General features: G+C 50.2%; 2 protein-coding genes and 1 non-coding gene across 3 annotated transcripts in view; 2 read left to right on the top strand and 1 right to left on the bottom strand.

The window, feature by feature from the left end:
• The first annotated feature begins 3,375 nt into the window (after positions 1 to 3,375).
• On the top strand, positions 3,376 to 14,822 carry DKC1 (dyskerin pseudouridine synthase 1). The gene is made up of 15 exons (XM_058714864.1): positions 3,376 to 3,505; positions 4,287 to 4,354; positions 4,819 to 4,905; positions 6,262 to 6,353; positions 6,669 to 6,853; positions 7,459 to 7,523; positions 7,887 to 8,013; positions 8,447 to 8,577; positions 8,979 to 9,122; positions 10,363 to 10,483; positions 11,298 to 11,416; positions 12,087 to 12,190; positions 12,665 to 12,773; positions 13,582 to 13,701; positions 13,997 to 14,822. Exons 1-15 carry the CDS (start codon positions 3,490 to 3,492, stop codon positions 14,060 to 14,062), a joined length of 1,554 nt encoding a protein of 517 aa, XP_058570847.1. The 5' UTR covers positions 3,376 to 3,489; the 3' UTR covers positions 14,063 to 14,822.
• Positions 8,670 to 8,805, top strand: LOC131503330 (small nucleolar RNA SNORA36 family). The gene has a single exon (XR_009257420.1). It is a non-coding gene; the product is annotated as a small nucleolar RNA SNORA36 family (small nucleolar RNA).
• A 975-nt stretch (positions 14,823 to 15,797) lies between the features above and the next one.
• Positions 15,798 to 27,318, bottom strand: part of MPP1 (MAGUK p55 scaffold protein 1) — a 30,811-nt gene continuing 19,290 nt past the window's right edge. Inside the window, exons 5-12 of the mRNA XM_058714865.1 lie at positions 24,999 to 25,067; positions 23,726 to 23,922; positions 22,211 to 22,317; positions 20,964 to 21,044; positions 20,228 to 20,308; positions 18,113 to 18,315; positions 17,898 to 17,972; positions 15,798 to 16,457 (exon numbers count right to left, since the gene is read on the bottom strand). Of these exons, the coding sequence (XP_058570848.1) occupies positions 16,281 to 16,457; positions 17,898 to 17,972; positions 18,113 to 18,315; positions 20,228 to 20,308; positions 20,964 to 21,044; positions 22,211 to 22,317; positions 23,726 to 23,922; positions 24,999 to 25,067 (990 nt within the window). The 3' untranslated portion in view covers positions 15,798 to 16,280. The remainder of the gene's footprint in view (positions 16,458 to 17,897; positions 17,973 to 18,112; positions 18,316 to 20,227; positions 20,309 to 20,963; positions 21,045 to 22,210; positions 22,318 to 23,725; positions 23,923 to 24,998; positions 25,068 to 27,318) is intronic.

The following is a 27,318-nucleotide window of genomic DNA, read 5'->3' on the forward strand; positions in this document are numbered from 1 at the left end:
GAAGGGACAGCTCTAGAGGCTTCCTTTTGACTGTTCTTTCCATAATTGTCTTCCATCCTTGAGTCAAGAAGCCCCTGGCGGAATTTTTCCAGCTCCCGATTGTGTTTATTCCAATTACGTAGTCAGGAACTGGGAGAAAAGCCAAGGAGGACCCACAGGGAGAGGGACACAGACTGAGTCTCCATTTCTGACCAGTGGACTGCAATGGCATTCTATGTCCCCATGGAAAAGAAGGATGAAGGTGTGAAGTATACACTACGGGCCGCCTAGGTGGCTCAGTCGATTAAGTGTCCAACTCTTAACTTCGGCTCAGGTCATGCTCTCAGGGTTTGTGAGATCAAGCCTCACATCGGGTTCTGTGCTGACAGGGCAGATGGAGCCTCCTTGGGATTCACTCTTTCACTCTTTCTCTGTCCCTCCCCTGCTTGTATGCACACACACTCTCTCACAAAATAAATAAACTTTTTAAGAAGTATACACCAGTGTTAAGTGTACCTGGCCTCATCTTCACTTGAGGGCTCTGAGCTTGTGGACTGACTGGGTCTGGGGATCCGATGAGGGGCTATGAGTTTCCATAGGGGAAACTCCATAGGGGACAGAGCTGGACACAGGAAGAGAACGGGCAGTGGCTGTCACAGACACTTTAGCTCTTACTCTTAGTGAGATGCTGCATTGGTTTCCTGGGGCTGCCTAACAAAGGACCCCTAACTGGGCAGCTTTAACTAACATAAACTCATTCTTTTCCAGATCTCGAGGCTTGAAGTATGAAATCACTACAGTCTCTGCCTCCATCTTCACATGGTTTCTTCCCTTCTAAGGACACTTGCCACTGGATGTGGGGCCCACCTGGTAATCCAGGGTGATCTCATCTTGAGATCCTTAACTTAATTACATGTACAAAGACCCTTTTTCCAAATAAGGTCACATTCACAGGGTCCAGGGGTCAGAACATATCTTTTGGGGGGCCACTTCATCCACTACAGATGGGAAGTCATTGAGGGGTTTGAGCAGAGGAGAGACATGCCCTGACTTCCAGTTTAATGGCTCTTGCCAGCTGCCACATTGAGAAGACAGTATAGTTGGAGACAGTAGAAGCAGAGGGCCCTGCAGGAGGCCATTGGAAAAATACAGACCATACAGATGGCATGGACTACGGTGACAGCACTGAAGGTGGTAAAAAGCCATCAGACTCTGGATCTCTTTTGGAACCAAAGCTGAGAGGCTAACAGACTGGATGAAGAATGTTGGAGAAAGATGAAGCCTACATTTACTCGGCAAAATATTTGCCAATGAAGCATTATAGAATAGAGGGAGAAGTAATGAACTACTCATGGATTGATTGATACTGGGGACTTTGGTTATCTATAAAAAGTCAATTTAGATCATTATTATTATTATTATTACTGGGGCACACACCTAAATAAATTCCATGTAGTATAAAAAGTTAGGTGAGGAAAAACAAATCTATTTTTTAAGGCACAGTAAAATACAAGTGAAAAATTTCTGATTAAAAAAAATTTGGGGGGGCTCCTGGGTGGCTCAGTCAGTTAAGCGCCTGAATTCGGCTCAGGTCATGGTCTCACAGTTTGTGTGTTTGAGCCCTGTGTTGGGCTCTGTGCTGACGGCTCACAGCCTGGAGCCTGCTTCGGATTCTGGGTCTCCTCCTCTCTCTGCCCCTCCCATGCTCATGCTCATGCTGTCTCTCAATAATAAATAGGTGTTAAAAATTTTTTTTAAATTTAACATCTATTCATTTTTGAGAGACAGAGACAGAATGCAAGTAGGGCTGGGGCAGAGAGAGAGAGAGAGAGAAGAGAGAATCTGAAGCAGGCTCCAGGCTCTGAGCTGTCAGCACAGATCCCCGTGCAGGGCTCGAACTCAAGAGCAGTGAGATCATGACCTGAGCCGAAGTCAGCGCTTAACCAACTGAGCCTCCCAGACGCCCAAACATTTCTAATTTTTGTATGGCAGAGGAAAACTGGAAGCAAAGCAGCAAGTCGTTAGAAAAGGTAATGTCAAAGATTTCATTTACAATAGCAGTAAATAAATAAGTCAAAATCAGTCAAATCCACAGAGATTAGATTAAGAACCCCCTCTTGAGCACGCCTGGGTGGCTCAGTTGGTCCAACCTCAGACTCTTGATTTCGGCTCAGATTCTGATCTCACAGTTCGTGAGTTCTGCACTGTTAGTGCAGAGCCTGCTTGATTCTCTTTACCTCTGTCTCTGCCCATTCCCCGCTCTCTCTCTCTCTCTCTGAAAATAAGTAAACCTTTTATTTTTTTTACTTAAAAAATTTTTTTTATGTTTATTTTTATTTTTGAGAGAGACAGAGACAGAATGCGAGTGGGTTAGGGGCAGAGAGAGAGGGAGACCCAGAATCCGAAGCAGGCTCCAGGCTCTGAGCTGTCAGCACAGAGCCCAAGTGGGGCTTGAACTCACGAGCTGTGAGATCATGACCTGAGCCGAAGTCGGACACTCAACCGAGTGAGCCACCCAGGCACCCCAAGTAAACCTTTTAAAAATTCTTTAAAAAAGAACCCGTGCTTGACAGACAGAAGCGTGAGATGAACACCAAAGACAGACGGGAAGAGAGCTTGCACCAGGATTTGCTACTTCCTGGCTGCCAGATACTGCTGCCATTAAGGGATCTGTGACTACAGAGCCCTTGACATGGAGCCCCCTAGTGCACTTCCAATCGAGGTGTGCTGTAAGTGTAAAACACACACTGGAAAGACAGTACCAAAAAATGTAATATATTCCATTCATAATGTTGTGTATCGCTTATACGTTGAAATGAAAATATTTTGGATCATTGGGTTAAACAAAATTTGTTATTAAAATCAATTTCATCTTTTTCCTTTTCCTTTCTTTTTTCTTGCCATGTGGCTGTTGGAAAATTTAAAAGTCCACAAGCAGGTCGCACAGTATTCCTATTGGCCAGCGGCGCTCTAGCTGGATGGGAATTGCAAGCAGCAAAGAGCTTTCAACGTCTCTGTGCCTCAACGTCTTCGCTTTTTAATCGGGACTGATCCGATACCCAACCTTAAAGGGTCGGCGAAAGGAAGCAATTAGCTGTTGTTTAACAGAGTGCTCGCAGGACGCCCGAGTGCCTAGGCCCGTGTTAAACCCAACGAAAGTCAGCGATCCGGGCCCGGGACCGCGCCCACAGTTACGGACCACCGGGGCGGACTGCGCATGCGCCTCCAACCGGGGCAGCCCATGGCCGGGAGAGGCTCAAGGCGCACGCGCGGGCGCGCTACCGCGGCGGGGGCGGGAGGGCAACCCAACCAATGAAATTGTGCAGGCGGCCCGCGCGCGCCCCGGGCTGTGCTCCCAGAGCCCGCCCCCGCCCCCACCGCTCCGCGGCGCGGCGCGCACTGGGCGTCACAGAGGTGGGCGGGGCTTAGTGGCGCGGCCTGAGGGCGGCGGGAGTCTGTGCTTGCTTCCTCGGCGGTGTCCCACGCTGCTCGCACGCTGTGCGGGGCAACATGGCGGACACGGAAGGTAAAGGGTCATCTCCTCGTGGGTGGCCGGGCCGAGTACTGGCTCCGCCGAGCGGAGAGCCGGGGTGGGAGGGTGGCGGCGTCGGGGGCCGAGATCCCCGCCGGTTTGCCGCCGGTCCGGCCCCGTCGCCGCCGGGCCGGGCCTCCTGTTGGCCTTCCTCTTGGCCTTGGCTCTAAGGGTGACGGCCGGAGATGGAGAGGTGCTGGCAGTGACGTGGCTCTGCGAGGCCCGGGCCTCCCTTCGATGGCACGGCCGCCTGAGGGCCCGGGTCGTCGCCGAAAGACGTCGGCCTCTCCGGCGACCCCGCGGTGACGGGAGACCTGGCCGTACCTGCGCCGCCGCCAGCCCACACACCCGGGTCGGTCGGCGCCACGCGGAAGGGCGCTGGGAAGAGGCCCCGCAAAGAGAGGGGCCGAGGGGCTCGGACGTACGCGCAGCTCCAAGTGCAGAGAAAGTTGTACAGGCCGGGGGCCGGGGAGGGGGCGGTTGCGTGGTCACTCAGGGAACTTGGAGGCCCTTGGCCCGAGCGCTCCTGCGGCAGATCTAAGCCCCTCCACGGCCACGTGGTGAGCCGGAATGGAAGCCGGCATGTGCGACTGCCTGCGGTCGGTTACCCGGCCGTGCAGCCCACGCGTTTGGCTTTTACACACTAGGCTTTCCCCAGCAATTCTAGATCAAACATCCGATTTTTACTTGCTCTGATTTCACTATTTGAAGCTTTGTTGCCCTTATTTTGGGGAAAAACTCCCAAATCTCGTGTGTGTGTGTGTGTTTGTTTTAGTGTATATTGTGCCGAAGAAACATAAGAAGAAAAAGGAGCGGAAGTCGTTAGCAGAAGAAGATGTAGCAGTGAGTAGGAATATGTTTTCCTTTGCTTTGACAAAAAGGAAATGTTACGTAGGTAACACGTTACATAAAACAATTGTTTTTTGCAAGTTTCTAAGGAATGGGTTGGAATTGAGTGGTTGTTTTAGGAAATACACAACGCAGTCACCTGAATCTCCTGTCAAGTAGAGTTTGCTGACTGGTGTTGGTACACCAGCTGCTCTACCTGAAATGCTTTTTTATTCCACCCACAGACCCACTATTCCTCTTTCTCTCATAAGGACCTGACCCCATCTTGGTGGCACTTCACTTACTTTTCTGAGATCGTGGTTCATTTCCGAGATCCTGGTTTTTCTTTGGAGGTCCCAGTGAAGAGCAATAGAGACTACCTTGTTTTCTATTTAAAAGGCTTAAACTTATGTGATAGCAGTGGAATTCTTCCAAATCACTTGGGAAGTCTAATAGGGTGTGTTTCTGTCCCATGTAAGGAGATACAACACGCTGAGGAATTTCTTATCAAACCTGAATCCAAGGCAGCTCAGCTGGACACATCTCAATGGCCCCTGTTGCTCAAGGTATGTGGTTAAGATTATGCATCGGATCAATGCCTGGCTTTTACCTTATTAAAGTGTTAAAAGATTCGTTAAGAGTGATTAGCGCTAGCATCCTTGACCATGGCAATGGTAGATGACACAGTCTAAAGCAATGTTTTTCAGTGTGTCTGACATGAAGGCCAGGCTTTGTTTTGTTTTGTTTTTCATTTCCAGTGCACCCAACGCTTTACATGATACAGTTAAAATGTCACAATGTCAAACCACCATCGAAGTTTACAAATAATTAGTTCTTGTTTTCTGTATTTAACTCCACTTTACAGACTCATACTAGTTTGTGAGCCTCGCTTGGAGCAGGACTGCTTTAGTGCTTGAGAACATGAGCTTTGAAACCAGACCAATTTCAGTCAGACTTTGTGACCACACAAAGTCAGTGTGTGACTTTGAGCCAGTCATTTAACCTCTGAGGTGGTTTGCTCATGACATCTTTTATTGGGAAGGCAAGCTGAGGGCTGCAGGAGGTAATCCATGAAATGTGTTTTGCTGTAGTGCCTGGCACGTAACACGTTCTCTAGAAAATTGCTGACCATTGTGTTGGGTTTGAAATAGGCTGGCTCAGTGATGAGTTGAATTACAAGTTTCACAAACAACTTAGTGGGCACCATGTATGAGATTAGGAGAAAAAGCTAGGGTAGGGAAAGTTACTCAGATGCCTCTTGGCAAAGTGTTTTAATAAACCAATATATATTAGGTGAAAGAATGAGATTTGCTCATGTAATTCAACACTGTTCAGTTTCTGCTCGGCCAGATGGGTCTACCATTTATATCTGCTTTTCTGTTATAGGTTCTGCTATAGGGTATGCTAGTGAACTGGATAGGCCAAAGTCCCTAGTATCATGAAACTTAAAATCTAGGGGTGGGAGGTAGACGGTTAAAAAAAATAATTGCTATTTGTCGAAGCACCACGATGGAACTAAACTGGGTAACGTGAAAGGCGAGCTTCAGTTGAGGGGAGCTCTTTGAGACCTGCAGTTGAGCCCTGGAAAGGAGGAGAGTAAAAAGGAGCAGACCTGAGAACAGAGATGGGAGCATCTGGAGCAGGAATGAGCTGGTTGTGTTTGAGAAACGTGGTTGCCAGTCCTGGTAACGAAAAGTATTTCTAGAGGAGTGATTAACTTTGTCTAAATCCTCCTGCTGTGGGTAATTTTTCCAGTGTGTAAGGGGGCTTAACGCTGTGTCACACAATGAAAACCGAGGGGTAGAATCCAGGTTTCTGAACTTGCAAGTTAACCATATCATAGTTGATAGTGGTGCTGACTCTTGTCGTACACACGTTAATGGTTTAGTAAGTTTATTTTGTGTTGTATCCTTGCTTTCCAGAATTTCGATAAGCTAAATGTAAGGACAACACACTATACACCTCTTCCTTGTGGATCAAATCCTCTGAAGAGAGAGATTGGGGACTATATCAGGTAAGTGTGTTGGGAGCAAACACTGTTCAGACTTCTTTTCAAAAGGACCTTTTCAGGGGCGCCTGGCTGGCTCAGTTGATAGAGCATCCAACTCTTGGTCTTCAGGTCATGTGTTTGAACCCCACATGGCACATAGAGTTTATTTTTAAAAAGACCTTTTCACATCAGTTATTCAAGGAGATAGTGGCATTTTAGAATGGCCTAGAATTGCCTTAAATACATAACCTGTACTGATCGTGAACTTTTTTCCTCTTCAGATTTAGTTTTTATTAAAGGGCCAATGATGATGGTGCAGTGATTTCTTTTCCATTCTAGGACAGGTTTCATTAATCTTGATAAGCCCTCCAACCCCTCTTCCCATGAGGTGGTAGCGTGGATCCGACGAATACTTCGGGTGGAGAAGACAGGACACAGTGGTACTCTGGATCCCAAGGTGACTGGCTGTTTAATCGTGTGCATAGAACGAGCCACTCGCTTGGTGAAATCCCAACAGAGTGCAGGTATGTGCAAGAGGGAATAAAGAGGCAGCCTCTTTGATACTGGAAGGCTTTCTACATTTCCTTTCCTTCTATTTTTTGGCCCTTGGAAATTTTCATCAGGAGAATCTCTCATACTTGACCTTCCAAGGTTTCTTCTTCTTTTTTTTTTTTAAATGCTTATTTATTTTGAGAGGGAGAGAGAGCAAGCCTGTGTGAGCCAGGGAGGGGTAGAGAGAGAGAATCCCAAGCAGGCTCTGCACTTTCAGCACAGAGCCTGACAACGGGGCTTGATCTCACGAACTGTGAGATCATAACCTAAGCCAAAATCAAGAGTCGGACACTTAACCGACTTGGCTGCCCAGGTGCCTGAAAAAGGTTTTTTGCTAAGCAGGCTGTACACTGGATGCTCCAGCGGTCCCTGTCAGCGCACTGAAAGTTGAACTCCCAATGAGAGAGAGCATGTTCAGTCCTTTCCCAAGTCCAAACCATGAAATTTTGTCTTGATGCAAATTTTACAGAGTCAAATGGCCTGCTTTTCCTGTTATACAAAATGTGAATATGAGCATATTTTTAAAACTCCAGAAAACTCAGTGGCCACACCTGACTACTCTTTTGTCATTTTTCAGGCAAAGAGTATGTGGGAATTGTCCGGCTACACAATGCTATTGAAGGGGGGACTCAACTTTCTAGGGTAAGTCTGATTATAGGGAGGGCACATTTTGGCAACTTGGGTATCCAAGCCCGTAGACATCTGGAGACAGGTCGGTTTTCCTGACCGTCCTGTCTTGTGCCCTTCCCAGTGGGCTGCCCGAGCTGGCCTGGACAGGTAACTGCACATGGCAGGGTCACTTCTGGACTTGCCACTTCTGAGGAAAGGGCTCTGATTGGCACCAAGTCCTTTCTGTGTCTTTGAAGAAAGAAGCAAAAATGGAAAGGGCATCATAGGTCTTAAATGATTGAAAGATACTTTGTGTTTCAGTTGTGTCCTCAACCTGCCACAGTAGACCCTTGCTCTTATTCAAGAGTCTTTATTTTGATTTGTGCTTATTCTTAGGCCCTAGAAACTCTGACAGGTGCCTTATTCCAGCGACCCCCACTTATTGCTGCAGTAAAGAGGCAGCTCCGAGTGCGGACCATATACGAGAGCAAGATGATCGAGTATGATCCGGAAAGAAGATTAGGTGGGTCCTTAGGCCTTTGAGGAAGCCAACCATATGTGGACAGGACACCATATGTGGACAGGAATGCTTTTTTTTTTTTTTTTAAAGAGCGCGACTGGGGTAGAGGGACAGAGGGAGAGAGAATCTTAGGCTCTCTTAGGCTCCACGTTTGGCGTGGAGCCTGAGGGGCTTGATCCCACAACCCTGGGATCGAGACCTGAGCCTAAATCAAGAGTGGACACTCAACCAGCTGAGCCACACAGGCGCCCCAGGAATGTATTGTTGAGAATTAGATTCTCTCATTAAGAATAGATGCCCTTAGTATATGGTGTGGTCAAGGCCTGTTTCTATTGTTTTTAGTCTTGTTGGCTCAGATACAGAATAACTCTGGGTTTTTCAGTTAGCAATGTGTTTACTTTGGAAAATGTGCTACTTTTATGTGTGTGCATCTTAGGAATCTTCTGGGTGAGTTGTGAGGCCGGCACGTATATTCGGACACTGTGTGTGCACCTGGGTTTGTTGTTGGGAGTTGGCGGTCAGATGCAGGAACTTCGGCGGGTGCGTTCTGGAGTCATGAGTGAAAAGGTACAGCATTATGGGCTAGAAGTTTTGGAGCTGCTCCTTATCCTCCCGCCCCTGCTGCAATGCCACCTGCTTCACATCCTGGAAAAGGCAATTTCCAAAGTGTTGAGTTCAGTTCAGGGTGGCTTCCTTGTTCTGTTAATTAAACTTTGGAACACTGAAACCCGGGCTGTGGGAGATGATTGGATAGAAAGCATTACTCTATTCATTTTGATCCCACAGCCTACAAAACTGCCTAGATTTAAGTATGTCACCAGCTTACAGATGTGCGGAAGATACATGATTGGGAAGAGACTAAAGACTGAGTTTGGACTAAATTCATTCACATTTTGGAAGTTTGGGGTCTGTTGGACTATTTAAGATACGGTGACACTGAACAATTTTTGCGCATGGCTGCTTTTCAGGACCATATGGTGACGATGCACGACGTGCTTGATGCCCAGTGGCTGTATGACAACCACAAGGATGAGAGTTACCTGCGGCGGGTTGTTTACCCTTTAGAAAAGCTCTTGACATCTCACAAACGGCTGGTGATGAAAGACAGCGCGGTAAGTCCTGGGCTGCACCTCCGCAGTGTGATAAAACGACCCTGAAAGACAGCGCGGTAAGTCCTGGGCTGCACCTCCGCAGTGTGATAAAACGACCCTAGACAGGAGGTCTGGTCTGTGCTCTGTGGGAAGAGATGAAACATGATATGAGCTTACTGTTTTCCTTTAAGTAATTCCTACACCCAAGGTGGGGCTCGAACCTCACATCCCCAAGATCAAGAGTCACACGCTCCACCAGCTGAGCCGGCCAGGCACCCTGAGAGCACTTCTCTTAATGATATAATTAGTTATGTCAGGGACAAAGGATAGCAAAGTTAAGAGTATTTGATGCATTTAAAAAATGTTTATTGATTTTTGAGACCAAGCAAGAGAGAGCGTAAGCAGGGGCGGGGCAGAGAGAGAATCCCAAGCAGGCTCCATGCTATCAGCACAGAGCCCAACATGGGGCTCAAACTCACAAACCGTGAGATTGTGACTTGAGCCGAAATAAGAGTCAGATGCTTAACCAACTGAGCCACCCAGGAACCCGTCTGATGCATTTTTTGTATGTTATGGTTTGTAGGAGACAAAAATTACAGAGGTATACTAAGCCAGGCTATCATAGTTGGAAAAAGTTAATCACGTGAAATAGAACAGAAATGTGATAAATTCTCATTATGCTGGGATCAGATTGGTGCCGTCTGGGTGAATTTAGGGGGAGGAAGAATGCGGTCAGCAAGGTATCTAGGTAAGTGAAGGCAAGATGGCATAAGCCATTGATGCCCAGGAGAGGTGGCCTTTTTAACCTGCATGGGGTCGGGTCACAGGCCTTGGTAATCTTGCTTGCTGGTTACTTTGGGGGCCTGTTAATAGGCCAGATCTCCCAATAAAGCAAAAAGGTCTCCCATTTCTGTCAGGGTTTTCCTCAAGGATAAAAAATAGAGAAGAGTAATTAAGGAAAATGAAGGCTGGGTTTTGGTTTAAGATAAAGATACCTTTGAAGTCCTGTGGATGGATGAGGAGTAGGTATTTCAGTCCCCTTTAACGTCTGAGTCGGTGGGGATAAGGTGGCTAGCCCGTGGTGAGTGGTTGTTTCATACACCGGATTGCAGCCAGTGGCTGTCGATGCCATTAGCCCCATTTTGTAGGTGGGGGTACACTCGCAGGTCCACGCCGCGTGTTCTTTTCTGGTGTGGGTTCGGATGGAGGGCACTGGCTAGCGGAGCAGCTGGTGCTCTGACGTGCGATGCCATCCCTGCAGGTGAATGCAATCTGCTACGGGGCAAAGATCATGCTTCCGGGAGTTCTCCGATACGAGGACGGCATCGAAGTCAACCAGGAGATCGTGGTCATCACCACCAAAGGGGAAGCGATCTGCATGGGTAAGAGGAGAGCTTGCACTAGTTCCTGCCGCGCCATCACAGCCAGGCTTGCTAAGAGCGGACCCCACGTCCACCTCCTCAGGTTCACGTAATCACTGTGTTGTCTGGGGCCTGTAGAGGTAGTCCTAGCAGGGGATCGTCGTAGATGGGCCCAGATTTTGTCCAGCTGGCTGGTATTAGCAGCCACATCTCAGCAGCTTGGTTCCAGTGAGGATGGAGGAGATCGTCCAGGAAGAGAATGCATGTCTTTGGTAATTCATATGGAGAGTATAGTCCATTCGTTGTCTGTCTGTATCAGTTAACTTGTGAGTGTTTAGTTGGTGTTGTCGCTTAGAACTTCAAGTGTTCCATTCCGTGAAGGGTGTGTGCAAGCCGTTCCCTGTGTGTGGCCTGAGCCTGGAGCCTGAGGAGTGTATCTTTAGGGTGCCTTGTCGAGGTGTTCCCTTCCCCTCTTGGCTGCTCCCCGCAGAGCCCTGCTTACAACTGAGAAGGGAGTCTGATGACATGCTTTCCTCCTGGCACGAGTGAGGCGCGGTCAGTGAATACCTCAGATGTTTGGACTCCTGAGGATCTAGGAAGCATTGAGTTTTATGTGATTAGTGTGAATGTTTTTTAAACTGATAACATGCTTTCAGAGGCTTTCTTCCCATAATGGCAGATTGTCTCCATATGAACATCCTCAGCAAAGGAAGCCTCCATTAAGGCAGTAGAGCTTTGAGTTTTCAATGGGTTTATAAAACAGTGGAATTAGGGCTCATCGCCAACCACATTTTCCACTCCAGATCCCTCTTTCATCTCTTTCCCACACCTCCAGCTATTGCATTAATGACCACAGCAGTGATCTCTACCTGTGACCATGGTATAGTAGCCAAGATCAAGAGAGTGATCATGGAGAGAGATACTTATCCTCGGAAGTGGGGTTTAGGTCCAAAGGTAAGTGGGACTGCGTGTGTGTCCCACCGGGTTATGTTTTCATTTTTGTGTTGTTGAATATTCACCTGGATGGCTCTCGAGTGTGTCCCTACTACCACAACCTTGCCATGTGCTGGGCTCTGGCGAGTTGATGGTGAGTAGAAATGGGCCCATCTCAGACCTTCGAGATTTCCTAGTACAAAGGGGGAAGCAGATGGACGTCAGTCATACTGCACAATGAATGGTGAATTTCCGCCAAGTTGAAGTCTTATCAAGGGATGCAGAGGGGTGCCTGGCACTTTGGGAGTCCAAAATGAGGGGTTTGACCTGGTTGGGGGTCCTGGGTAAGAGATTTGCTGGAGCCGGGCCAGCTTAGAGGATGCAGTGTTAGGTGTCAGGTAGGGGAGAGTGGGGAAGCTGGAATAGCAGGTGCAAAGGCCTGGGGGTTGAGAATGAGGTGGGGGGGAGGTGCCACAAAACAACGCTTCAGAGGCTGTCAGTGATACAGTGGGCTTTGTGACTTGCGCCAAGTCCCACGTTTGCTTCCGTTGGAGAACGTGGGTTCTGAGTGTTGTGCGGAGGAGTGTGGAGCCCAAGTGAGACTGCGAGGGAGGAGCCTGATGTGAGCGGTCACAGTACCTGCTTCACAAGTTGACACTGTTCTGATGTTGAAACTCTGACGGTCTGCCAGGCAAGTCAGAAGAAGTTGATGATCAAGCAGGGCCTTCTGGATAAGCATGGCAAACCCACGGACAGCACACCTGTCACCTGGACGCAGGAGTACGTGGACTACAGGTGAGGGTGGGACGTCTCCGAGCCCCAGCTGGGCAGAGAGTGCAGGTGAGGAGGGCATAGGTGGTGAGGGTGGGAGGCCATGGAGCCTGGGGGGCAGGTGCAGTGAGGGGGCGGCCCAGACGGGTGCCTCGACTGCAGGTGAGCATGGGAAGGGAGGACAGGAGCTCCTGGAGTGCCTGGGTGCGGTGGGGGGGGGGGGGGGCAGATTCAGTTTGGGGGAAACTTGCTAAACGTGGGGTGGTGGCTCAGGAGGTCTGGGGGCCAGAGGTACTACCCTTGACTGCCCAGGCCGGTTAGGGGCCGGGGCCTCCGTGGCAGACGGTTAACCCCTTTGTAGTCTGGTTCGTGGGGCTCTAGAGGGAGTCATTCTGCAGCAGTGAGTGGGGATTTCTGGCCACTGTCAGTATTTGGATGGCGGCTTTCACTGCCTGAAAGCCGTTCAGTGCATTTGACCCATCGCTCCCTCTTTTTCAGTGACTCTGCCAAGAGAGAGGTGGCGGCCAAGGCAGCAAAAGCCCCGCAGGAAGTTGTTGAAGTGGTAAAAGCCCCAAAAGTAGTTGATGAAGTGGTGAAAGCTCCAAAGGTAAGTGACGTGCTGGGATCAGTTTGCAGTGTCCTTTGGAAGAGGGTTCTGTTCGGCCCGTGTCGAGGACTGCGGTCCCACCGTATGTTGCACCTCAGCGTGGCAGGCTTCCCACCCCTGGGGGTGCACGCAGCACACGATGCAGGTTGTGCGCCACACCTCGGGCTCCACAGGCTTGGAGGTCGGGCAGCGACACTGGAGCAGAGCACACGTATGTGTCCCTCCGGCCCCCACCCGGGGTCAAGCGCGGGCACAGCTCGTGTGGGAGCAGAGTCCGCTCTAGACGACAGCAGCTCGCCGTCGAAAATACGCGGCAGTGCCACAGCTCTCCAGTCTGAGGTTCCCGGGAAGGACTTCTGGCCCCACTGGGGGCCGTCAGCCTCACGCCCCTGGCTCACCCGCCTTCTCTGAGGGCACGCGGCCCACCAGTTCAGGCTCAGCTGCGCCCGTGGGTCCTGCTCTCTAGGGAGGAGACCGTGTTGGAGTCCTCGGTAAATGGGGGCTCTGTTTGTTGGATTTAGGCTCTTTTCTTAATGTTTGTTTATTTTTGAGAGAGAGACAAAGTGTGAGCAGGGGAGGAGCAGAGAGAGAGGGAGACACAGAATCCAAAGCAGGCTCCAGGCTCTGAGCTGTCAGCACAAAGCCTGACGTGGGGCTCGAACTCACGAACTGTGAGATGGTGACCTGAGCTGAAGTCGGACGCTCAACTGACTGAGCCACCCAGGCACCCCAAGATTTAGGCTCTTTTCTTACTGAACCTCTCTCAACTGTGTTTGCCCAAGACCTAACACGATTGTCCCCACCTTAGCGGAAGCGAGAGAGTGAAAGTGACGAGACGTCACCACAGCTGGTCAAGAAAGAAAAGAAGAAGAAGAAGGATAAGAAGGCCAAAGCTGGTGTAGACAGTGCGGACGATCCGGGAGATGGGGTGTGTAGAAACACGGCAGACACGAAAGGGGAGGGGGCGGCAGTCCCACGTTGCCCACAGTGCGCATGCCCTCCAGCAGCCCTGGGGGGCGCACAGAAACCGACCCCAGCGTTTACTTAGAAGTGTGCTGCTGGCCGGGCCGTCTGTGGAAGTCCGGCACTGGGGCGGCGCTGAAAGTTACGTGCAAAATGACCGTGGAATAGCCTCGCCGATCCCGAAAAGCCTTCTGGGGCTTTCGGGACTTCCCTAATTTGGTTCTGTTAACAGATGCTGTGAGGCTCTCTCTTTGTTCCAGGACAGTGACGCCAGCAAGAAGAAGAAGAAGAAGAAGAAAATCAAAGTGGAAGTGGTTTCTGAGTAGTGGAGACCACTTTAAGCCCGGTGTCCAGTTGGGAGGAGAAATTAAAAAGCCTTACTGAGAAAAGCTAATTCCTTTGGTTCTTGAGGGAATGGAACCCAGGTCCCAGAAAGGGTGGAGAGCCCCGGCACGTTTTCCTGCTACCTGAGAGCTCTGTGAGGTCACCTGGTGCGCCCATCCCATCCTGTCCTGTTTTAAGGATACGGGTGAAGGAGGCGGATTCTCTGCTGGGGAGAGTCGGAACCCTCTCCTTCAGACTCAGCGCAGCCCGGGCACCGTCTCAGCCGTTGCCCGGTGGCTGTGTTGACACCCTCGCTCTCTCCTGGTTTGCACCCCGTCCCCCGCCCTGGCTCATCGAAAGCGTCCGCACGTTGCTCAATGAAATGGTGTAGAGCAAGTAAAACCATAGAACCGAGCCACGCTGCTCACTGCAGAGATCAATTTTTCCTCCCGCGTCCTATGAGGACAGCGGTCTACTTGGCGTCACGGCCACCTGTGTCACCCCCATTTCCCCTGCCAGAGGCAGGCCAAACTTATCAGCTGTTTTCCAGTCCATCTCGGGCTTAGTGGTCTTCTGTGTACTTGTTCAGAGCCTGTGTGTACAGCCTCGTGCGCCTGGATCCATCTGCCTACGTGTTTTGTGACAGAAGCTAGAAACTGCTCTGTACTCTTAACCCTCCTTTACTTTCAAAGGATGCAATCACTCACTGCTGGGAGAAGGTTGGAATTTTTACTTATTAAACTTTACTTGTTTTTAAAAGTATTCTTGTTGGGTTTTCTGATTGTTGGGGATCTCAGATTCGGAGAAGAAAAAATATAAAATATTTTGATTAAAAATCCAGGGAACTATGTCCTGTTTGACATTTGCTGATCCCCTGGTTGCTTTTCTTGCCTTGCAATGTTCATCTCGGGGCCTATTATCTGGCATGGGACCAAATGCTCTGGAGTCTCCATTCGGGACATTGACTAGATAAAAAGAGGGACATCATCACAAATTTAGTGATCTCGCAAATGACAGGAGAAAGGTGTTAGTATCTACATAGTGGGTCTGGGAGGGGGGGGATCCTGAGCGTGGCCGGGGGCTGGGTTTCCCTCTGTGAGTGAGGTCGGAATGTGAGCCTGCCTCCAGCAAGTCGTGGTGGGAAAGCTCACTGTGCCCCCGCTTAGTGGGTTCTCTCGTGCAGGATGGGAGCGTCTCGTGTGCATTTCTACGTGGACGCACGTGTTTGTGACCCCAGCAGCTGCTGTGAGAACAAGGGAGTGGAGTTTTCCTTCTGGACACGGTAGTTTAATTTGGGAAGTAGTCGTGGGTGTTCTGAAAACCAGGTCTGGAGAGCGAAGCGGCTGAAAGGAGCGGCTGGTAGAACGGGCAACGTTCCCTCGGGAATCTTCACAGTACCTTAAACGTGAATGTGCGCATTCCCCCTGTGGAATACAAATGGGGCGATCACACCTTTGTTGCCAAACTTTTTTTAGATGCGCGCACGTGTGTATGCGCGCGTGCGTGTGCGTGGGTCCACGTGTAAGCACCGGGTCATGCCCTGCCCAGTGCACACACACACCGCTCCCGGGAAGTCATTTTGACCTCTAGGTTCCAGATTGTTCCATGCTGGAGGGGAGACTTAAGGACTCAGGAGAGGTAACTGGGACTGATGCTGCCCTCAGAAGCTTAAAGCAGGTGGTGCGGTTTCCCTCTCCAGAGACCCGTGTAGGCGGAAACGCAAGGAGACACAAGACATTGGCGTTTTAACACATTTTTATTGCTTTTGAGGGTTTACCTAGAGCAGGCATCCTCCTATTGCACAGCTGTTTCATTTTGGCATTTTAGAAAGTTGAGGCTGAGGTTACAGATGCTTCCAAGACCAATGAAGTGCCCGGGGTGATTCGAGGTGAAGGTGCACAGGCTTTAAGGGACAAGGTCCGTTGCTTTTCCTCTCTGTGTGCACCATCTTTGATTAGCAGTTGTGTTTTGACAGTATTTTCGGCCTCAGGTTTCCAGAGAGCCTTCTGAGGCCCTGATCACTGGGGATCCATCTAAGCGGGAGAGTCAGAGCCCAGCCAGGAGCCTGCACCAGTCTGACGCCCACTGGCGGAAGTAGGATAGGAGCAGAGTGCGGGAAGCTGACAAAACTAGGGGAGCGTCCCTGTTTGTCTGAAAGCAAGGAGAATGGACTTCACACCGCTAGAGAAGGGCGGACGGAAGCTCCCCCGTTCTGCAAGCTTAGTAAACCCAGGAGACGGGCACCCACTGTGGAGAACTGCACGCCCGCTCGAAGGCTTCTTGCAATTTCTTCAGGGTCTCATCGACGCCATTGTTGACCAGCGAGAGGTCAAAGTAGTGCGCGTACTGGCTGCGGATGGCCTCGGAGTCCTTCTGCAGCTGCTGCAGGGCTTCTGTCTGCAAAGGAAGAGAACCACGGATGAAGCGGTCCCAGAGGCCAGCGATGGCGTGTCGGCGTGCGTTGACTGCTGTGACCCCGCCTGGCTCAGAACCACCTGCTTAAACACTCAAACCCTGAAGGCCTTCCTTGGGAATGTTAACAGGATGTACAGAGGCGATCAATTAAGAACACAAGTCTCAGGGGATCTCAAAGCAACCGTGACTGGAGAATCACAGCTCTGAAGACCAGTAGCTCCATCGAGATGGCACGGACTTGAGCAGCACCCCCAGTCCACGCCTTTGAACACAGCCCTTCCCAGAACCACCACAGCTGCAATCCGGGCCTCGGTCTAGCGTCTGAAACCTGTGTCCACGAAAAGACAGCACTCCATACAAGTAAAAATGCGTAGCAATAAACACCAAAATACATGCCAAACTGGGAGAAAATATCTACAACCGACATCAGAGACGGCTAGTTGCCCTCACACAGAGTTCCTAGAAATCACGAAGGAAAAGGCCAATAAGCTCGGAAAAATGAGCCGTGGACACGAGCAGGCAGTTCACAGAGGAGTCGACACAAATAGCCCTCAGTAGTCTGGCGAGCTACTCAGCCACTGGCAGCAAAAGGTGGAAGTACAACGAGACTGCAGTTTTCCATTAGATGGGCCAGAAATGAACTTTGGATAATATGCGCCTGGCACATGGAAGCAAGCACTCTCGCGGGTAATCTGTCTCCAAATTCTCAATTCCCACTGCACGCATCCTCGGACCGGGCAGCCCTGCCGGGAATTTCTCCTATGCCTACATTTGCGCACATGTGGAATGCCACGTGTATGGGCCGCTGGCCGCGGTATAATTTGTAACGGTCCTTTTGAAAACAACCCAAGTGGCCTTCGAGAAGGAAATGGCGAGACTGAACAGTTGTGTCACATATGCTCAATGGGAGACCACACGCCTACTAAAAAGGCGGGAGAAGCTATCTACGCAGCGACACGGTGAGATCATCATGCCTGGCGAATAGGCCGGGGACAGTGAAGCGTATGGAGGATGATGCAGAGCGGGTAGGAGCCCCTCCTCTCTCCCCACAGCCGCACACACCCCAGGGTGGGTTCAGGGCCGCCTCTGGTACTCCTGCTTTGTCCCACTTGAGCTCCTGTCGCACCGGTGTGGGGGTCTGCCAGACTGTCCGTCTCTGCCCCTAGACCCTAAGCACTTCGGGAACAATGACTGGGTCTGATTCCTTTTGCCCCCTGACCTGGCCCGGCTGCCGGCCTAGCCGCTGGCCCGGTAAATCTAACGTGCCCGTGCCCTTTGGCTTCTTGGCCTTGCGGAAAGGATGGCAGTAGCCAGGAAGTACGTGGGGGATTTGTGATGAGCTGCGCTCTGGACCGATGTCCCAGTCTGGGCAGACCCAGACAGCGAACCTCCATCCCCCCTGCATAACCCCGTCCTTCCCACCTGGGCGCCCTGGTCGGTGGGTGCGATGAACACAATGAACGGTGACAGCTCTGCCGTGCGGACAATCTTCAGGGTCTGGAAAACGAGGAAGGAAGAAGAGAGGACCGGAGTCAGCCATCACGACGGGCAGCACCAAGCCCGTCATTCCTGGTACCGCTGCCCCGGCTCTAGATGAACACAACCCCATCCGTTCCTGCCGTGGCGTGCCTACCCACCTGGGGCTCGATGTCCAGGATGGCAATCTTGTCCTGCTTATGAATCTGATGCACGGTTTCAAATTTGGTGCCAAACATGTTGCCCTGGTAGCTGCCAAACTCCAGGAACTCGTTGGCAGAGATGTCTCTCGTCATCTCTTCGGTGGAGATGAAGTGGTATTCCTTCCCATCTTCCTCACTCTTCTTGGGCGGCCGTGTGGTATCTGCGCCAGAACACAAATCCCTCACCGTCCCCTAGGGGCGTGGGCCGGGGTGTCTGCCTCTGGTACGGAGGGCTTAGCAGAGGGGTGTGTCCCACAGGGTCCCACAGGGCTGACACTGGAGCAGGAGATGCCCCGTCTGCCCAGAATGCATGTGCCTTTCGAGAGGCGAAGCCCAATGTGGAAAATTTCTATCCCTTTCCCCATATGAAGGGTCATCTCTTCCACCGCCAACCCCAGGAGCATTAGAGCTCACAATTTGAGAAATGACAGCTGAAAATACTTTTTAAGCAGATCTGTGAGCCATGGGCAGCGTTCCATGTAAGGACATTTAAAGTTGCCTTTCTGGGGGCGCCTGGGCGGCTCAGTTATTTAAGCGTCCGACTTCGGCTCAGGTCATGATCTCGCGGTTCGTGGCTTCGAGATCTGCGTCGGGATCTGTGCTGACAGCTCAGAGCCTGGAGCCTGCCTCAGATTCTGTGTTTCCCTCTCTCTCTGCCCCTCCCCTGCTCACGCTGTCTCTGTCTCTCAAAAGTAAATAAAAGCCAAAAAAAATTTTAAGTTGCCTCTCTGTAGCTTGGAAAGAAGGGTACTTTCGTTTGGTTTAAACCGCTATCGTTAAATGTTGGCATGTTCTTAAGGCACGGCATTTACTACCACTCATATCAGTTGTCATCTAGGTACAATGTGCTCCAGATAGCACAGCTTGAAACTCCAGCATCACACACTTCCCGGCACACCTCTCCTGCAGCCCATCCGCATCCAGCCCCCTGCCCCTCCGTCTTGCGCGTCGCCCGCGCAGCTCTCTTCCTGGCTGCTCGATCCCAACCTGCACATGCCTCTCTTTCTTTCCATCTTACAAAACAGCAACTCTCCTTCACTGGTTATTTCTGCTTTCAGACACTCCCACTCAGTCCTGAACCCTGGGACACCTGCTGTCTTGTCTGCCCCTCGTGTGTCACTTATCTCTAAAGGCACAGTGTCGAAGCAAGGAGTGAAACAATACTAATACTAGATTCTGAATAGGGTTTTCTACCCTGATGAACAGTGCCTCCTCCTGGGAATACACATAATCAATCACACTATGCAGCTTCGCTTCTGGGAACAGAAGGTATCTGACTCCTGGCCTGATTCTCTTACTGAGGGCAGCTGCCGAGACCGGGCCTCTCCCGAGTGCTGCTGCTTTGATTCAGAAGACATTTCAGGAGAATGAGAGGCAGCCCAGATGTGAAGCAATAGTGGGCTAGCTAAGGAAATTACCGCGTAGCCACTCAACGGACTGCGGTTTAAGCTCATGAGAACATGTTTATAATATAAAGTAAAATGAAAAGAGTAATAGATGTGTTGTAAAGATTTTAAGTAAGCTCTACGCTTGACATGGGGCTCAAGCCCACAACCCCGAGGAGTATATGTTTTCAATAACATTACCTGCTTGATTCTTTTAAATACTCAGTGTGTAATAGTCAATATTTTCAATATTTAAAATGATTTTCTACCACTTCTGTGACGCAGGCAAACAGCACAGAAAAGAACAGGGGCATAGTTAGTTATCCAGAGCGATGACACATATATGCTTCTATCTTTCCAAATGGTGCTTTGTTTTTCTAATCAACATCTAAAATCACACGGGGGGCGCCTGGGTGGCGCAGTCGGTTAAGCGTCCGACTTCAGCCAGGTCACGATCTCGCGGTCCGTGAGTTCGAGCCCCGCGTCAGGCTCTGGGCTGATGGCTCGGAGCCTGGAGCCTGTTTCCGATTCTGTGTCTCCCTCTTTCTCTGCCCCTCCCCCGTTCATGCTCTGTCTCTCTCTGTCCCAAAAATAAATAAAAAACGTTGAAAAAAAAAAATTTTTTAAATCACACGGGACACAGAGAGTGGCACTCCTGCCCGGCCCGCAAGGCCCCCGGGGTACTCACATGGGGCGGGGTACGCAAACTTGTCCGGGTTCTGGCTGAGCAGGGCACTCTTAATGTGGCTGCGGCCAACCCCGCTGGCTCCTGCGGAGGGAGGACAGAAGCTTGGAGAAGACAGAATGTGGCCTGCTCTTTCCTCACGAAGCCTTCTGCTTCTTTCCCCCAAAACCAATGTGGGGCTAGGTTGAGGGATGAGACGTGGGTGAAGTGGGCTCAGGAGGGCTCGGGGCTCCAGGCCCTCGTGTCCCAGTCAGGGGAGGAGGCTCCGTTTCAGGGCTCGGGGTCAGGACTCAGAAGCTAACTGGTTGCCACAGAGGAGCCAACTAACACATGGGGTTTTCCATCCTTTTCGTAAAGACGTCGCTTTGCCGAGCTCTCCGAAATTAACGGAACCGCATTGAAGGCACTGTTTTCCCCGGCAGTTTCTCCAGAACCCTAATACAGATCGGCTAAGCAACTACTGTGTTAGCTCCAAAGACAGTGGGGCGAGCCACCCACGTAAAGCGAGCTGCTGAAAACCTTGTAAGGATTCGTTTCATTTGTAAAGCGAATCCACATGGGATATACCCGTAAGGCTTCAGAGAGCACAAGAGGCGGTGCTTTTCTCCCCCCTTTTCCTGCTCACTGCCTTTTTTTTTTTTGGAGTGGGGCTGCACTATGCAGTGCGGGTGGGACCACCAGGAGGGACATGCAGTGTCGCCAGCAGAGCATCGTGGGCGGGAGGACAGCGAGACGGTACCTATAAGCACCAGGGTCTTCCTCTTGAACGCGGGGAGCCGAACAACTTCCTCGTAGGAAACGACGTCCAACTGGTCAAAAACTAGAGACAGAGAAAAGCGGTGTTCACTTTCACAGCCGGGGAGAGCGGCGGGCCCGGCCGTGGGGCCAGTGACCCGGGACGCTGGCCTGGCTTCACCGACGTCGCACTCTGGTAGGTCACAGGCCGCAGGGGCCGTGATCGAAGTAGTGAGGCCCCGAGCTGCCCCAGTGCTCTTTGGGGCAAACCACACTTAGTGGCCCTGCAAGGGATGAGGGGGGCGCTAAGCCACTGTTCAAGCCAGGACACCGTCGGGAACAAGCACAGTGGCTGCTGGCAGAGAATGACGGCCAGGGTCACGGACGCCGTGCCTGTGGGTCTATTTGTTGGGTTTCCCAACTCGACATGACTCTGTCACTGAGTTCTCTGGACTCTAATATTCTTTCTTATTTTTTGGACCCCATTATTCTCCTATTTCCTCTCTCTTGTCCCTAGTTTGTTACCTCATGCCCCTGGGACATGCCACCTGGCTGCTCGAGATGGAAACCTGAGTCTCATCTTGACTCTCTGTCCCTCCCAGTTCTCCCATCCCCCATTCTTGAGTGCTGCCAGAGAGACCGGCTAATCCCATCCCCCACCCCGGGCTCAAAGCCCCGCACCAGCTCCACAGACACACCCCAGAGCGCGAACACAGTCCCTCCGTCTCCGTGCTTAGCCTGCGTTCCTGCCACCCACCCCCCCAACCCGTGCTCCGGCCACAGCTTCTACTCCTTCCATGTAGGCTCCTGACACATGAAGTGATTTCAGGCTGTGATTTGCTCACGTTCCTGTCTTTGTTTTGAACACTCCCAGCGGGAGTTGAATGGTAGATTATGATTCATTTGTTATCTACAATCTGCTTGAACCCATTGGTAATTTCAGTCTATTACCTACCACGGTAGGTAAAAAGCGAAGGCAAAATGAGTTCTCAGCAAAACGTGCTATTTTCTGGGGTTGCTCAGACCATGAGCGGGCCACGCTGATGGCACTGACTTGGTGAGAAAGGTCTGGATCATGAGCAGGTGTGAGCAGACCTCTAGCCTTCCTGTACATGTACCGGGAAGATGAGGGTTGTAATCAAGAAAGCCAGAAGACACGGCATGCTTTCTGTATAACATATGGTCTACTGTGCAGGACGCCAGCCCCCCTGTGCCGCCAGGAGCCCGCGGAGAGGATGCCGGGAAGCTTACTGGAGCTGTGCTTGGCCAGGTACTTGTCTTTGTACTTCTTCTTCTTCCCAAAGGGACTGCAGCTTGGGGCTTCACTCGGAGCCGACTGAGCCACGCTGGCCACTCGCCTGGCAGGAAAAAGTGATGAAGAAAGTCAATGGAACCTCAGTGTAAAAGGCCCAGGGCCATTCTCCCAGAGCAGGGCTTGGGGACCTCCTTCCCCTTCTTCATTAGACCTCCAGACCGAGGGCACCTGGCTGGCTCATTCGGTAGAGCACGCGACTCTTGATCCCGGGGTTGTGAATTCAAGCCCCACGTTGGGTGTGGAGATTCTTTAATAAAATCTTGAAAAACAAAGCAAACCTCCAGACCAATCTGCCAAAAACTTGGTGCTGGCCTTGACCTTTTCCTCTCTCACACCGCTCTGTGTGTCCCTCGTCCTCTCTGTCTCTCAGCCCTCACTTGTCTCTCCCTCCCAGCTTCCCCCATCTCTCTCTGTGTGTCATCTCTGTCTCCAATCTGTGTGTCTCTCACATCCACTCCCTGCCTCTTGTTCTCTGTCTCTGCCAGTTACCCCCTCAGCTGCCTCTCTGCTCCCTGCTCTCCCGCCCCACCCCCTCCTCCGTGGGCAGAAGGCTCTGGGTGTGTGCTGAGTAGGGTGTAGACCAGTAGGGAGGTAGTGAGGGAAAATGTGCATGAGCCAACCGGTACACTGCATTTTTAGTCTTGCACTTGAACCTGAGGGCCCCACGAGAAACAGGCGGAAGGTGCCTGGCTGGCCCGGCCAGGCTGCACTGAGGGGTGACGCGGCAGCAGAGGCGGGGGACCCTCCGTCCTGCACGCATTTGCAACACCAGGTATTTGGATGCCCACAAAAGAACTCTCCAGAGAGGCATGGGAGGCGAATGAGACCTGAGAAGCCATTCCCGTGTGAGTCTGCACGGCACCCAGCTCTGAGCCTCTGTTCTCTACGAACAGGGCCACTGTGCCCGCGGGACACAGCGTGTGCGGAGTGCCTAGCGTGCCGCGTGGGGCACCGTGAACTGGGTGCTGTCTTCAGAGAGGTGACCCGGAGCCTGGGGCCCGCGCCTGTCAGCAGACAGCACGCACCACCCAGCAACGGCTCACTTTCTCGGCTGCGGTGCTTTCTGAACACTGACGACCGCGCCGCAGTATGGAAACACACCGCACACTGTGCCCCCGTATCACGCAAGTGTAGGCGTAGAAATAAATACTCCAATACTTCCCTCCGATGTCACTTTTCAAAAGAAATACTTGTCGCACCCAGTAAACTGATGGCACGTGTCGTTACAGCACGGTCCCCCGTGTGAATACCACTGTGCCACTGAGTCCTCCTGAGGAGGACCTGCATGTTATCCCCACCGTGCTACCTCGGAGAATGGCCTAGAAGCCACAGCTGATGTATTTGGGCCTTTCGCCAATACCATGCAGGGTCAACACTGTATTTCATTTGCTGCTCTAATTGTGAAACGGCTAATAATTCGTGTGGCCAACTCCACCTGTATGAAAGCTCACCATTCCTGTAGCTCAGGGGAAGGGATCAATCCTGCTGACTCCTTGGAGGAACCTTCCACCCGCCCTTGCCACCAGTTACTGTCATCCTTGTTGATTATCTTGATGATGTCCCCGGTGACAAACTTCAGCCCCGCCTCCTTGCAAGGGATCAGGTGGTCCTTTTTGGGGTCATAGTCAAACTGCGCTCTCATGAACATCTGCAAAATGAGGCAAAGGGTCAGAACTGCAGGGACAACAGGGAGGCGACAACGGTGAGACACAGAAGCTGGTTATTGGTCTGAGTTGTCCATCCGTCTGTCTTAGAGTACAACGCAGCTACTATCTGAAATGCACATTTCCTCAGTCCATCAATTAACAATAGGAATGTGCCAAATGCTGATACCCCTTGTACCCACAATCCACTTCTATGCAGAGGTTGTCAGTTACGACGTGTGGAAAAGTCACCACAGCATTATTTACAAAAGTGAAATACTGGAAGCAAGCTAATTTTCCAAGAATGGGAAATTAGTTAAGTATGGCTACCTACTGTATATATTACCATGCAACTATAAAAATCAATTTGCAGGGACACCTGGGTGGCTCACTTGGATAAGCATCCGACTTCGGCTCAGGTCATGATCTCATGGTTCATGGGTTCAAGCCCTATGTTGTATTCTGTGCTGACAGCTCAGAGCCTGGAGCCTGCTTTGGATTCTGTGTCCCCCTCCCCTCTCTGCCCCTCCCCTGCTCACGCTCTGTCTCTCTCTCTCAAAAAGAAAATAAACATTAAAAAATTTTTAAAAAAAGAAAATCATGCCACAATAACATAAATGACCCGGGACAGAAACTTTACAAAACATCATATGCCAAGGCCCTATCTGAACACTTTCTCTCGACTACCGACGCTTTCCTTTGGCACCATTAACCACTGTGTTTAAAAACATTTGCCAATTTGCCTGTGAATAATCATACTGCATACAGTTTACTTTGTGTTTTTTTGATGACTGGTGACACTGGATATTTTCTCATGTGTTCAATAGCCATTTGTATTTTTCCTCGTCTGAATTACCTCTTCATCTGCTTTGCCCATTCTTCTCTTGGAATAAGGAGATGACCCTTTCCTTTCACATCGGTTACAACGAGCAACTCAGAAAGAAGGTCTGCTTGTTTGTAATGGATGTTAATTTAGTTCAGAGAGCAGCAGGCAGCTACAGTCGTGAAATCCTGAGAACTTAGAATCACATCACTTCAATCGAATCTCAAAGAACACAACAGAGAAAATGGTGTCACCTACCTGTAGTGCAGGAAGACGATTCTGCTGGTTGGGAATTACTTTTAATGAGATCATTCCTTTGGTTTCTTTCTATTAAAAAAAAAAAAGCAGGGAAATAAAACTGTAAGGAAACTAACTTGGATGATCTGCGATTTCAAAAACTCTCATTTCCCCTCTCAAAGTCCCAAAAAGTGTTTTTATTAACACACATTTTGACCACACACTTTGAAATTTTGTAGGACAATTCCTCCTTCAATACAGAAGTCTTGTGTGCCCCATAAACCAGTGTAACTTGGAGACGTACAGAGAATAATGAAGAAAAAACTAAGGATTTTCCCTCTTCCCTACACTCAACCCCAAAAGGTCCCCAGAAGAACCTAAAATGAACCTAAAATGAATCCTGGCACACATACACCCATGCCTTTCTCCACACGAAAGAAAACATTTCCAAATATTTACACACATATGTCCATATTCACATGCACGTATTTTTGTTTTTAACAACAACTGGGCATGTCAATTGCTGCCAATCTTTTTGTCACTGTAATCTGCTACAATAGACATCCTCGAACATATATCCTTCTAGATTTGCATTTTGATATTTAAAAAATTTTTTAATGCTTATTTATTTTTGCAAGAGAGTGGGGGAGGGGCAGAGAGAGAGAGGGAGACACAGAATTTGATGCGGGCTCCAGGCTCTGAGCTGACAGCACAGAGCCTGTTGTGGGGCCCAAACTCCCAAACCACGGGATCATGACCTGTGCCAAAGTCAGACGCTCAACCGAGCCATCCAAGTGCCCAAAGCATTTTGATTTTCATAGAATAAAATACCATGGTAGAAATACAGAATTAAGGGGTGAGAACATTTTAAAAGCTGTCCTCGTATTACTCTTCCAAAAGATTACAGCGACTTCACTCTCACCAGGAATATATGAGAGGCCCTTTCCCCCTATTCTTGCCAGAATTCTATGCTAACATTCTGCCAATCTGACAGGTGGAAAGGATTTCATGGTCACTTCATTCCGTAATTGTATTACCATAAATAAAGTTAAACCTCTTTTCAAAAGCTTTTTTTCTTATATCCTTTGTCTAGTTATCTGTTTGGTTGTGAGTCTTTTTATAGCGAAGTTTAGAAGCTGTGAGTCTTTTTATAACACAGAAGTTCTTACAGTGTTAGAATTAGTAACTTTCTACCTATCATAGGTGCAACAAATATTTTTCCAAGCCTACTGTTTCTGGGATCTTTCACCACATAGCACAAATTACCTTCTATGTAGTCAATTATATTTACACACATCAAAAGGAAGCACAAATTTTGAAGCTTTACGTGTCACCGCAGGCTCAGGAATCAGTGCACTCAGCCTTACTGAGAAGCACCATGAGGCCAAATCGCCGAGCAGCCTGCTTTGTGGAGGAGGTCCCGTGGGGAAACACATCAACCTTCTCATGCTGCCCATCGTGGGACACTCGGTTCTGCTTCCTCTGGGCGGGAAGGTGCCCCGGATGACATCGTATATGAGAGACAAGCGTGTGAATGGGCCCCACGGATCAGCGTTCCGGCAGGAAGCAGGTGGCCTGCCCCACAGGGTGCCGAAGACCGCTGAATGAAGGGGCTATTTACAGCCCCAGGATGGCAGTGGCATTCTTACCCCCCACGGGCCTGTGGGCACGTGCTTTCACCCTGTGTGTCTGCGTCAGGATCCAAATGAAGTCCACACCCTGCAAGTGGGTGATCCGTCTCTTTAGACTCTCTTCACCTACCTGTTCCTCCTCAGTCCGCTCATTTCTTAGCACTTGCCAAATGGTGCTGTTCTAACCATCACTTGGTGAACTAGCTGGAATACTGTCCCCTTATGGACTGTGAGTTACCCAGCGGTAGAGTTCATACAGGGAACAGAGGGACAAAGGCATCATTCTCTGTCCGTGTTTACCACGTTCCAGAGTAATGAACTGGTTCCCTCACATCCTCCAATTAGCTCATAATGTGTACATGTACACACACACACACACACACACACACACACACACACACAATTACAAGTAATCTAGTTACAGATACTTTTTATAACCCCCTTCGTCTTCCACATTCTTTTGTCAAGGTCCTGTCCAAGCTATTTCTGACTGTTTAATAATTTCTTTTTTTCTCCTAGCTTTGGACTGGTTTGCCTTTTTCCAGTTTCTTAAGGTGGAATCTGAGGCCACAGATTGTGAACTTTCTTGTTTTTTAAGAAAAGTGTTTTGTGATCCAAACTTCTACCCCAGTACAGCTCAATCAGCATTCTACAGAATCGGATATGCTGTGTTTTCATTTTTATTTGCTTCAAGGTACTTTCTAATTTCC

Source organism: Neofelis nebulosa, chromosome X (assembly GCF_028018385.1).
Source record: "Neofelis nebulosa isolate mNeoNeb1 chromosome X, mNeoNeb1.pri, whole genome shotgun sequence".
NCBI lineage: Eukaryota > Metazoa > Chordata > Mammalia > Carnivora > Felidae > Neofelis > Neofelis nebulosa.